A 12,935-nucleotide genomic window follows, 5' to 3' on the forward strand; every position below is an offset into this window, starting at 1 on the left:
TGTACTTACACATCTATGCATATTTACATATATAGCAAAAATTGGAAAAGGCTCCCATTAGCATGTTTACAGCGGTTATTTTGGGGTGGTAGGACACTGGGTGATTAAAATTTCTTTTCCTTTTTTACCTGTTTGCAATTTCCTATTGTTCTACAATAAAAATGGATTGCTGAGGGGCAGAAGAGGGAGAGAATAAAAACCAAAAGTAGTGGTCTGTGAAAGTGAAATGTAAGTGTACTTAGCAGAGCCTTTGCAGACGGAAGCATCTCCCAGGTTTAAGGCATGCCCTTCTCAGGGAGCAGTAATTCTTGCCGCTATGAGGGGTACTGGAAAGAAGATTTATGGGGAGAGGTTAGAGGAATAGGAATCAGCCAAGCTTGGAAGGGAAGGCTGATCACAAGAATCCTTAAGCACAGGAAAAGCTCCCACCCCAGGTGATCTCCAGCTGCAACCAACTCACTTTCAACCACAGGGCATGAGGACAGGGGTCCAAGGGAAAAGGAGAGACTCGGTACAGGAATAAGGAAGACCTTCCCCACAGGGTAGCTAAGCCTCAGGCCGGGTGATTAAGAGACAGGACTTGGCTCTAGGGCCTTTTGGATAGAGGATAGATTTTCCATTTCCTGAAGGCTCAGGTTTGCTACCTTTTGCAAGACATAGAATCATCGTTCTCTGATGAGGCAATGTGGTCTGCTGAAAAGAGTCCCAATCTTGAGTCAGGAGCAAGCCAACATCGCCTTAGTGTAGCTTTAAAAAGGACTGAGATTTATTGAGGACCAAGTATGTTTCAGGCACTATACCTGATATTTGACATATGGCATCTTTAATCCACAAGAACCTATACAGTAGGCATTATCATCATCCCATTTTACACCCATGGAACCTGAGGCACAGTGAGCTCAAGATAAGGTGAGTGGCAGAGCTGGGATTCATTCACCTAGGTTGGTGGAACTCCAGAGCATGCGTTCTTTCTCCCAGCAATGGCAGGTGCAAAATGTGGAGGGATGAAGCTGCCCAGAGTGCTGGTAGAACGGCAGCTGCTCAGCCTGTCTAGTCTATGATACATGGTGGCTGGGGCGAGATCAAAAGCCAGTTAGTAAAGGAATGAAGGAAGACTGAAGCCAAAGTGTTCCTGGAAGTCACCAAGGTGCACAAGACCTGGAAATGAGGAGGTCATATTGGACTGGGAGAAGCTAGGGAAGTCAGTTGGAAAAGCCCATGCAGAGTTCAAGTGAGAGATAAGACAGTTATATCCATGATGTGGAAAGAAGGGAGCAATTCAAAAGACAGCAGGTAATTTCAGCAGGGCTTGGTGATGAGTCAGACTGAAGGGTTGAAGACAGTGGAAAGGACGGAGATGACTCCACAACTTATAGTGCAGATCACTAGGAAGACAATAATGCTGTTAAATAAAACTGGAGATCCAGGAAGAGAGAGTATAAGGAGCAAAGGAGAGATGATGAGATCCATTCTGGACATGCTAAGTTTGAGTTAACTGATACACCGCCAAATGGAGTCGTCCAGGACTCAGCTGGAAATGCTGGTTTAGCGCTCAGGAGAGGCTGCAGTAGGAAGGGAGGCTCTGAGTCATCGATGTAAGTGGTGGCTGAGGTCTCCAGAATGAATGAGGCTTGTCCAGAGAGTATGCAGACAGAAAGGAGCCAACGCTGGCTCCCCCTACACCAGTGCCATGACCTGGCAAAGGTCCCCAAGCCTACCCTCAAGCACTGTGACCCTGTCCAATCCCCTCCCCTCTCTGAGCTTCAAGTCTATAAAACAGAGTGCTGGACTAGATCTCTAGGGACCCTTCTTCTCTAACATTCAACTACTCGTGATTGACAGAATGCCGGCTCAGGATCAAGAAGGATGCTTGGTGCTGAGTTGACACCCGGCATACCAAGCAAGTCTCCGACTTTCCAGTGGGAAAAACAGACACATAAATAAGTCCTCTCGATATGCTGTGATTAATGGCTACCATAAAGGCAAGAGCACGACGGAGCACGAGGGAGTCCTGAGTGGAATTGCCTGTTTGGGGGGATTCCAGCAAACGCCTTCAGAGGCGAAATTTGATCTTGGTCTTAAAGAACTGATAGAAGTTTTCTAAGTAAAGGCAAGGCCATGTGCAAAGGCACAGGAAAGTGAATGTACATGAAATACTTGGGGAATTGTTCGGCTCAGTGAGCTTGAGTGGAGAGGGGGTGTTGGGCTTCAAGATGGAGAGCAGGGCCTCCACTGGCCCACTAAGGAGTTTACCATATGCCAGAGTAAATAACAGGAAATGAATGGGGGTTCTCAAATATAGGAACCAGGATTAGACAGCTGAGTGGCAAGAAAAGGACCACCACGACCCCTAATAGCTGGTATTTACAAGGCTTTCTCTCGTCATGACCTGACAAGAAAGCAGGGGATGTTACAAGGCTCTTCTCCAACATGTAAACTGTGTAATAACTTTTTTAAAAATAATGACTTAAATATGATGGTGCATTTGAACAGAAATGCTAAACATGGCTAATTATTCACAGAATCACTCAGAAAAAAAGAGGCAAGACTCAAAAGAGAGTTTAGGCGCATCTCATCCTGGAGCAAACCACTTCCAATTACTTGGGAACCAATCTGGAGATCCTAAGGCTTCCCAGGAAGGTCAAAGTCACTCCTAGGACTCGGTAGGAAAATGACGAGCGCTAGAAGCTGCGACCTTTTCTTCCAGAAAATCAGGATGTTCAAAACCTAACATTACTCTTTCCCTACAATCTATCCACTTGATTCTTGCATGCAATATCATTAACTTGCATATTAAGGAAAGCCTGGCATCTCCTGACTTCTCTACAAAAATCCAGTCTCCCAATCAATAGTTTTAAACCTTGCTGCCAAAGAGGTGCTTCTGTCCTCCCTCTGATCCCCATCCTCAGGCTTTTCTTAGCACTTACTGCATTTTCAAAATTTCTCACTGCTTTGTTCTTCCACTCCAGAGAGTCCAAAAAAAAAAAAAAAAAATTGCCAATTGGTTCATTATCCTTTCAAATCCCTATTTACTTCTTGCTGTGTCTTGAACTTTTCTGAGGAAGAAAAGCAGGGGCAGAACAGAGGTGCAAGAGCAGAGAGCTTGGCTGAGAGAGACGCAGATGCTAAACAGTGCATTGCGCATACTAGCTTCTGCCTCTGAGCCCCTGAGCGCCCACACAGCTCTGCCCTCTGGGATCCCAGGACGCTTCTGTGTTCCTGCCTCTCCTCCGACATCCTCTTGCACTGGCTTACTTTTTCCTGTGTGTGCTCCCGCTCACTTCATGTTCCAGGCCCCTAAAACCCACACTAGCCTCACTCCACAGGAAACACACCTCCTTAAGCCCTTAATCGTGCCCCAGGGGCCAAAGGCTTCCGCTCTCAGGTTTCTGGAAAGCAGCCCTCCACCCTCCCTCTGCAGTTCTCTCCTGACTTGGCTACTTGGTTTCCCTTCTGCATTTCAAGCTTCAAAACAGAGAGGACGGTTTTTAGATTCCACCTTATTTTTGTTCTCCTGCTTGTTCCCAACAGACCACTGATAATACATCAGCAAGGCCTTTTATGTGGTTAGCAAGCAAACAATGGCTAAAATGACCGTGGGTTTGAGGAATCCAAGGAAAATGGAAACACAAGAATGTCAAACATGTCTTGTTCCTTGGGAGGATTCAGCTCACCCTTAGTGTATGTGGATAAACATGCTCTTCATGTTGGGCAGAGATATCCAAATATGGAAACTCTGATTGCTACCATATCTGTGAAAAGCAGAGACACTATTGTCCTGGTTTCCTCAGACAAATTTTCAAGACAGAAGGGATGTTCTAGAAAGCTCAGATTCAAACCGTGAAAAGCAACATTTATCGTCCTGTTCCTCCATCTTTTTCCATCCTACAAAGGCCAAACTGGATAATATGCATTATTCAATGACTTAAAGCCTCTCGAGGTTCCATTTGGCTTTACTATCCCACTTAAGGAGCACAGTCACTGTCAGAGGTCAAAGCTCATTAGTGCTGGAACCTAAAGCCAATGCCCTTGAGATAGAAAATGGAGCTCTAGACAAGGCCTTTCTGGCTCTGGCTGATTCATTATGATTTCTGGGTTCTAGGCAGGAAGGGCTCACAAACTCCAGATCATACTTTCTGTGAAAAGAAACCTGGCCTGTGAATGAGATCCAAGGAATGCATAAGTGAAACTCGGCCCATGCAGAAGAATGTCCAGTACTCATAAATTCAGACAAACCTGTGGTATCTGAGAATGACCATGCCTCCTTAAGAGTTGAAATGATTGCAAGGCTGGAGAAGGTGACGTAAGAGAACTGTGGAAGAATTCTAGAGATGAGCCCAACCTTTTCTCAGATCCACGGACTGTAACGATTAGAGATTATTTACTCCAATTACCTCATTATACAAATGAAAGAGCAACTCTGAGAGGGAAAATGAGTGTCAAAAAACTCAATTGCTAGCCGGTGTAGTGGCACACCTGTAGTCCTAGCTACTCGGGAGACTAAGATAGGAGGATCGCTTGAGCCCAGGAGTTCGGGGCAGCAGTGACCTGTGATCAAGCCACCGCACTCTAGCCTGGGCAACAGATGAAGACCCTGTCTCTAAAAAAAAAGTTAAAAAAAAAAAAATAAAAACCCCATTGTGGCCAGGCATGGTGGCACACACCTGTAATCCCAGCACTTTGGGAAGCCGAGGCAGGCGAATCTCTTGAGGTCAGGTGTTCAAGACCAGCCTGGCCAACATGGTGACATGTATTTCTCTACTAAACATACAAAAATTATCCAGACATGGTGGCAGGCGCTTGCAATCCCAGCTACTTGGGAGGCTGAGGCAGGAGAATCACTTGAACCCAGGAGGCAAAGGTAGCAGTGCGCCAAGATCATGGCACTGCACTCCAGCCTGGGCCCTGGGCGGCAGTGCAAGAAACAAACAAAAACCCATTGCTCGTAGAAATTCTGAAATTAAAACCCAATGGCCCTTCTTCCTTGCCTGTTTCCTCACTATCAGTGACCATGGAGAGGCTCATACCCTTCCAAGGGATCAGTACAAAAGACTGAGGAGTCCACAGGGCAGACAGTAGGTAAGAGGCATTGTCCCTCAAAAGCAGGATGAAGGTCAGATTTGCCTCTGGCACTCCACTGGCCACACTGCATCCTAGTTTCTACAGATCTGCTCCCAGGAGAGCTTAGGTGGTCACATACGTTTGTCTGTACATCTCCTCTCCACTGCTTAAAACACTGTCCTGGCTGGATCAAAGGGACAGAAAGCACTAGAAGTGACATGGAGTGGAAATTATTGGTATTACACAGAGAAACATTTCAATTCCTCTTATACTAAGCTTGTACCCTTATATCTTATGCCAAAACAGACTCTCTCTCTCTCTCTCTCTCTCTCTCTCACACACACACACACACACACACACACACACACACACACACACACACACTTTTCCTCTGAAGGAAAAGACAGAATGATGTAGAGGAACGCTTCTCAAGCTTCATGTGCATATGAAGCACCCAGCCCAGGGATCTTGTTAAAATGTGTATTCTGATTCAGTAGTTAAAATGAGATCCTGTATTTCTAATGAATTCCCTGGCAATGTCAATGATGCCAGTATAGAAACCACACTCTGAGTGGCAAAGGGTAGATGTTACAAAAGCTTAGAATCAAACAAATCCAAGTTTCAATTCTGGTTCTACCATTTAAGACTTTCGTGATTTGGCACTGGTTTCCTAACTTCACTATGCCTCAATTTAATCATCTATAAAATGGAAATATTAATACCTAAGAAGCACTTGATGATTACATAAATTAATGATGTAACACTGTTAACACAGCGCTTGGCAAATAATAAGGCTTGATAAATGTCAGTTCCTGTCTATCTCTAAGATTCATGAGGGCAAGGTGATGACTGGCTCACTGCCCAAACCACAATAGCTAGAACATAGTAGGGGCTCAATGGATGTTTGGTGAATGGATGAATGCATGTATAATACACCTAAATAAAATATCAGTATTTATACACTCTCTTGATCCTGTGGCTTTTCTACAAAAAAAAAAAAAAAAAAAAAAAAAAACACACACAAAACATTTAGAACACCAGGACACTCACCAGTTACAAACCATAATCTCATAGAATCAAATTCAACATTAACCATCACGTTTAACCACTGAGAGACATATAATTTGTGGTGGCTATATATACTTGAGAAAATGTCTAAACTGTAAATAAATAAAGACAACATTAGTCTGGAATCTGTATGTCATAAAGATAAATTACTGCCTTGCTTATTTATGGGCTGTCTGAAAGCAGATGTTATGAAAAACTTAATTCTAAAACAAAGTTCATTTCCAAACCACACATAGAACTGCAAAGAGAGACAAAACAAACCATGGGAAGTGAGACCACATTTAAAAGGGCCGTTGGGGCAGGAGTACATTCTCTCATAAATGCACACACTTGCTCAGGAAAAAATAGAAGCAAAATAATTCTTAACAAATGGCAGAGCTTAATCTTTTAAATCAAAGGCAGACAAGAGAATTCATCCCAAATTTTTCAACAATCTAAGATTATATTCAGGCCTCTTGTAAAGTAAGTGGCATAATCTGAACAGATCCCATTTCCAGGGAGGCACTATGTAAGGTATGCAGCAAAAGAGAATACGATTGCCACCTACAGACAGAAGTGGCACTCCCTTTGCAAGAGATGGCCAATCATATTTTAATGTGGAAAAAAAAAAAAAAAAAAACTCAACCAAGTCATCTCCCTCGAACCTCTTCCAAACCACCACACCACATTACTTCATTTAGAATTACTTTCAAGTCATACAATCATCTCTAGGCATGCTGCCTCTTCATTATCATCATCCTATTTCTAATTTCCCAGAAACACTGTGCCATTCAACTATCTACTTATACGCTCTTTGAGAGCCAAAGAGAATGCAAGCCAACGAATTCAAGCACACAAAAGCATCGGCGTGGAACTATAAATCTGCTTACCTGATATGAATGGGACCACCCGGAATATATCTGACAATCTGCTGTTAACTGGTTCATATGGGGAATCCTCCAGCAGATCATTTCCTAAAAACAACAGAAAGACTGGGCTCAGATATGAAAATCATATATTTCAAGCAGGTTTTTGCTGCTGAATCTGAATTCTAATTATGTTATGATTGTGTAACAAAAAGATGCTGAAACTTTGAAAGATTTCAAATGCATCTCTTTCTCTATGGTTATTTCTTCTCATTCCCTCTGCTTTTGTTGTCCTTGTTCTCCCCAGAGTGCCATGAAAACATTGGAGAACAACCCAGCCCGATCTTGCCAGAAAACTCTCCCACTCTTTGCAAAGGAATAGAAATCAGAGAGGAAAGCTGGAGCCGATGACGTCACGAGCCCTGCTTGCCTCCAGGAGCCAATGGAAGAAAGGTGACCCAGGAAAGACCCACATTTCTGCTTGCTCCCAAAACTTGGCATACAGTTGGAAGGCAGGTACCATGGCTATTAAACAGCCCATCTCTGAAACAGGTTTTCATTAATAGACTCTGGAGGAAGTGGCTGCTGACAGGTCAAATCTGTATAATACATATCTCCCGTGTGAGTCTCAGTCGAGAATGAACACACAAGGTGTTTGTGTTAGGTTTACAAACATGAGCCCCCTCTGGCTTACGAGGACCAAAACATTCCCATTGGACTGGATGGTTGTGACAACTGGTTCTTTCTCTCCCTGAGCTACTTCTGTGATAACCGAGGTTGAACCACACCAGCTGGTTCAAGACTCAGCTAATGTAAGATGACAAACGGTTTTTCACACATCTGCCTTTGATCACGTTTGGTGGGGAGGGTGAAGATAGAATGGATTTTCCTGGACCTTTTACAATACTCTATCTCAGGTCAGAGCAGACTAAAGGGAACAAGACCGGGGGAAAGTCCAGACCAGCTGCAGGGCAAGCCCTCCTATTATTATTCTGAGGCCACCGAAAGCTCCAGGCTGGCTCTCCTTGGAAAGAAGTTGTGGGTTCCTTGGGGTCCTTGAGTGGGATCCTCCTCCTATGCTCTGACCAGGTTTCAGAGAGGTCAGTGGGGTCCCAGGGGTGCCCCCCGCCGCGCCCCCGACCTCCTCATGGGTTTTCCAACAACCAGGCTCAACAATGCTGGTCAGCCCAGCAAACACCAGCTGCCGTTGTCCCTGGGGGCCAATGAAAGGTCCTCATTCCGCAGCTGGGGAGAAGTGAGTGGAGGATGAGATCAGCTGGCCGGGGGACGGAGGGCCCGCCTGCCTTCGGGGAGGGACGCAGGGTGGTGTGGGGAGGTTCCGGGCGTACCCTGCAGGCTCTGGTACATGCTCCAGTAAATGCGCAGACAGTTCTTCTCCTTCTTCATACCCCGCTTGCAGCGGCAGTTGTAGAGCGACTTCTGCTTCAGGGCCTCCATGGCGCTGCGGCACTCATCCTTGGCCTCAAGGCCGGATGCCAGGCTGAAGTTGGTCTCCTTGCCCGCCACACACTGCCTCAGCGTGCGGTACTTGGTGCTGCAGCTCTGCTCCTTCAGGCACTGATCACTGGCTTTCACGCAGTCCAGGCGGTCTCCGCCGCTCACTTTGGCCGACAGGAGCAAGTCTGTGGGGTAGAGGGGAGGGAGCCTGAGTGCGGCGGGCGGGGACCCGGGACGCCACTGATCCGGGCGAGGGCGCGCGCCCAGGTCAGGGATGCTTGACCAGCCTTCGGGGGCGCCCTGCTCAGGGATCGAGCGGGTCCACCTCTCGACCATCCGGGAGTCCATTTTCCCGCCCCCAGGAACTCCAGCTCCTCTCCCTTCCGGGCCCGTAGGGAAGGGTGGCGCAGGCTCAGCCCGCGGGCTTTAAGGGTTTGCTCCAGAGCCTGCGCTGCCCACCGTGCACGTCGGCCCTCCGCCCCGCGGCATCCTGGCCTGAGCGACGACCCGGGCTCCTGGGCCACTCCCAGCTCCAGCCACCCGCTCCGCCCGACTAAAACTCAGGGTCTTTCCGAGGAGAAGCGCGGCGGCGGACTGGGCACCCGGCGCGCGCTGGGCTTGGGGCAGGCCAGCCGTGGTCAGCGGTCGGCCGGGCGGAGAGCGCTCAGAAGCTACTCGGGAAAAACTTTTCCAAGTTTGGTCTCCCGCCCCCAATGCTCCCCAACTCCACCTGCCTGCCGCGGCTCCGCGAGCTGCCGGAGACTCTCTGGGGTTGCAGGGCCCTGGGCTGGAGGGCTCCTTAGTCCCCCGCCAAGCTGGGTCATTAAAAACCACAGGAAATCAAAACCAAGCCCGAAAAGCTTCGGGCAGCGCCGCACCGCCACCGCCTCCCTAACCCGGGGATTCGCGATCCCCTTCCCCAAAACGAAACTTCTTCCTCCCACATCCACCGCACCCGCGCCCCAATTTTGGTGCGGGGGGCGGAGTGGGCTGCTGCAAACGACCCTAGGAAAGACTCAGCGGGTAAGAAAGCCCGCGGCGGGCCTCGACTTACCCAAGAGTGGCAGCGCGAAGTACAGGGTCGCCAGGAACATGGTGCCGGCGCGGGGCTGGTCCCCGCCCCCCAAAAAAAATCCTGAGCCGCCGCTGGGTCTTGCCGAGGGAGCTCAGCATGCAGCGATCCCCGGACAGCTGTGCTGCTCTGGCCGCCCAAAGTTCAGCTCCATCCAGTGAAAGAGGAAACTCCGGGTCTGGCAGCCGCCACCGCCGCCGGCGACTCAGCTCAGGGCTGGCGAGGGCGGGAGGCGGTTCCGCTTTTAGGGGTTCAGGTCCGACCCAACCTGGAAGGGAGGGCGCACTTTGAGATGAGAGCGGAGAGCGCAGGAGACTCCCCCCACAGCCCCTCTCCCCTCCCCCGTTCCCGCCTTTGGAGACTTTCCAACGCCAGGGTGAAGACCCACCCCCACCCGGGTCGGGGTGCATGTGCGTGTATTCCAGGGGCCGCTGACACGGGAATGGGGGTGAGGGCTGGAGAGGTCTGAAGAGGGTTCCTAAAGTCCAAGGGGGTGTCTGTTGGGTTCAATCCGAGAGGCTGAACACGAGCAAATAAATAAATAAACGGTACTTTCCGAGCGCCGTGAGCGGAGCCGGCCGCTGCCTGGAATACAAGCCCTCGGTGGCGGCGGCGGCAGCTCCCCAGCCAGCCCTGGCGCCGAAAGAGCCCCTTCTCCCGGGAAGTTGGCCTCCCCCTCCTCCGTCAGCCACCGAGCTCCCTCAGCCGCCGGCCCTCCCCACTCAGATCGCCAATCCCTAGCCCCTGTCGCCGCCCTCCCTCTCCCCGGGACTCGTCTCCCTCCAGAGGCCGCCAAGCCATGGGGAACCGATGTCCCGACTGGGGCTGAAACCCAGTTCTTGCGCCCCTACCCACCGCGTGTCCTCGGCTCCCTCCTGAGTGTCCGCACCTCTCACACCCTCGCCGGGTGCCCGGACTCGGGCGCTTCCGCACCCCCGCCCAGGGCGAGCGCGCTGGCCCGCAGTCCCCGCGCGCCCCGGCAGGTGCAGCCCGGCGCCACGAGCGCCCCCCGGGCCCCAAAGTTGGGAGACGCCTGCAAAACGGAAAGAGGTGGCCGGGGGAGGGAGGAAGAAGGAGTGGGGAAGAGGGACAGGAAGCGGCAATGGGTTCCCAAACAGAACGAAAAAAGCTCCAAATGCCACCAACCTGGACTCAACCGACCGCGTCCAGCTGCGGCGAGGAGCCAGTTTATTTACTTATTTATTCTTTCGGGGGGAATGGTGTCCCCGCCCCCTCCTTCCCTTTCCGGGCTCACTTTATTTGCCCTAGGAAAAAAAAAAAAAAAGAAAGAAAGAAAAAAATAGATGCGGCAATCTTCTAGAGCTCCAAGGGCCGAGTTGGACCAGGACGATTTCCGAGCAGAGCCCTCGGCTCGGATGCTCATTAGGGATGTTAGTGGTTATTGGAAGTGGCGCGGGGAATGGCGTGTTCCGAGGCCAGATTTCTTCTGGCCAGCGGACCCTCGGCCTGCTCCTGCTCCCGCTGCCCCGCAGCTCCAGCCCCCTCCTAAGCTCGCCCTCCAGGCAGCCGCAGCTGCACACGCTCGCTTGCGGTGAGACCCGCGGCCGGACAGCACGCGCGCACAGGACACACAGCGTTCTGCAGCCGGCCGCGGGTGCTGCCAGACACTTTCTCTCTCTCTCTCTCTCTCTCTCTCTCTGACACACACACACACACACACACACACACACACATACGGGCACAAGGGCTCTTTCTTCTTAGGGCAATTGAGCCAGACCCTTCTTTGGAACACAAAGTTTTCCCCCCACGTCACTAGTGGCTGTGATTCAAGACTTGGTGCGTAGAAGACACACTCAGATCCAGGACGCCGGAGCGGCGATCCTGGGATGCGCCCACCCGTTCGTCCACGCCAGCGCGTGCACACTCACACTCACACGCACACATGCACACGCAGTCTCTACCTATCTCCTCGAGCTCCGACAAGGAGACAAAAGCCGAGCCCCCAACCCACTGCATTTAAACCCGGCCAGACCTGGCTTTAGGAAATTTATAAGCTGACCTCCATCTTGGCTGTTTCGAGAATAAATTTAAAAAAAAAAAAAGAAAGAAAGAAAAGAAAGCCTAAAAAAGCCTAACATGTACATAGCCCTCGTTCCCAGTCGTGCTGCTCACTCCCCGCCCCCCACCCCTGACACACGCTCCCCTTCCCGCACGCCGGGGGGCGCCCGGGGCACCGAAGTCTACACTGGGTCCGGAGACTGGTCTAGGAGCCAGCCCGCAGTGCTCGGGATCTTTGCTGATGTCCAAGTTCATCTCTCGGGGAGACCGAGTTTGAATCAAATATGTGTGCGCCCAGCTGTCAAATCAGCAAACCTATCACGCCACACAATGGGCCGCCGCGGAGGAGAGAAAAGAATGGCTCATTTTGATCGAGGGGGGTTAATTGAAAAGGGCACGGGCTTTGGTTGAAGTTTGAGGCCCGGGTGTCAGGGCGGGGAGAAGAGGAGGAAGGAAAAGGATTGGGCCGCTCTCCATTCAACCACACATCAGCCAGGCGCGCCCCTAGGCTGCAGCGGCTGCTTGCAGGCAGGCTGCACATTGTGTGGAGTCGCCAAAGAGGGTCTGTGTCTCCGGGCGCGCCCCAAACCCGGGGGACATCCTACGGATCCGCACTCCTCTTGTGCTGTACGCGTGTTCCTCCGGGGTAGGTATGAGGAGAAGGACGCCCTCATCAGACACCCCTCCTCCAATACACACACACCCATAGCCACACCATTCAGGGATCCTCTAGTTCAGTGTATCAGTTTACACTTGGTTGTTGAGTAAACAAAGCAAACATATGTCACATTTTCGCGACAGATGGTTCAAACTAAGGGCTACTTAAGTTCTCTCTCTCTAACAGTCTAAGTTACAGGGTGGACTAAGCAGAAATGTAATTAAGTCATCTGATCAGTTTCTTCTCCTTAAAGTGTTTTCCCATATTTTCACGAACAAACCAGATAAATCCTGGGGATGTGGTTTCAGGGAAAGGAGGGCTGAATATGAACTAAGACTTTGTGTGAAGACTCCGTTTCTCCCTGGTCACCAGAAACAGAAAACCCTCTTTCATTGTTCCATTTCTTAAGTGGAGGAGAATGTCTTCTTTTGGAAAATCAGTAATTGGAATTTCAATTTTCAATAGAGGGACTAGTGCTTACCGGTGCTGACTACTTGGGATAGTTGGACTACAATGAGGTTTAAGACATCATCCACATCTTTTGTAAATGTTCTTGGTTTAGAAATGACTTTATGTTACCCTATATATTCCACAGAATTCTTTTGAATCAAATTTTAACAGGGTCGGGGAAGGATGAACTAAAAGCTCTCCAAATGTAGAATGTGGGACTTCTTTTTAAAATACAGATTATCTCCAACTTGTGATGCTTCTACTTATATTTTTAGACTTTACCATGGTGCAAAAGCCATATACA

The 12,935-nt window shown here is 49.8% G+C and overlaps 1 protein-coding gene across 2 annotated transcripts in view; it reads right to left on the reverse strand.

The window, feature by feature from the left end:
* The window catches only part of GFRA1 (GDNF family receptor alpha 1), a 219,726-nt gene extending 209,048 nt beyond the window's left edge, over window positions 1-10,678 (reverse strand). For both annotated transcript variants that reach the window (XM_045361598.2, XM_005566515.4), the window contains exons 1-4: window positions 10,360-10,678; window positions 9,487-9,772; window positions 8,324-8,617; window positions 6,999-7,082 (exon numbers count right to left, since the gene is read on the reverse strand). In XM_045361598.2, coding sequence (XP_045217533.2) covers window positions 6,999-7,082; window positions 8,324-8,617; window positions 9,487-9,526 — 418 coding nt within the window. In that variant the 5' untranslated portion in view covers window positions 9,527-9,772; window positions 10,360-10,678. The remainder of the gene's footprint in view (window positions 1-6,998; window positions 7,083-8,323; window positions 8,618-9,486; window positions 9,773-10,359) is intronic.
* Between the last annotated feature and the right edge of the window lie 2,257 nt (window positions 10,679-12,935).

Source organism: Macaca fascicularis, chromosome 9, assembly GCF_037993035.2.
Source record: "Macaca fascicularis isolate 582-1 chromosome 9, T2T-MFA8v1.1".
Taxonomy (NCBI): domain Eukaryota; kingdom Metazoa; phylum Chordata; class Mammalia; order Primates; family Cercopithecidae; genus Macaca; species Macaca fascicularis.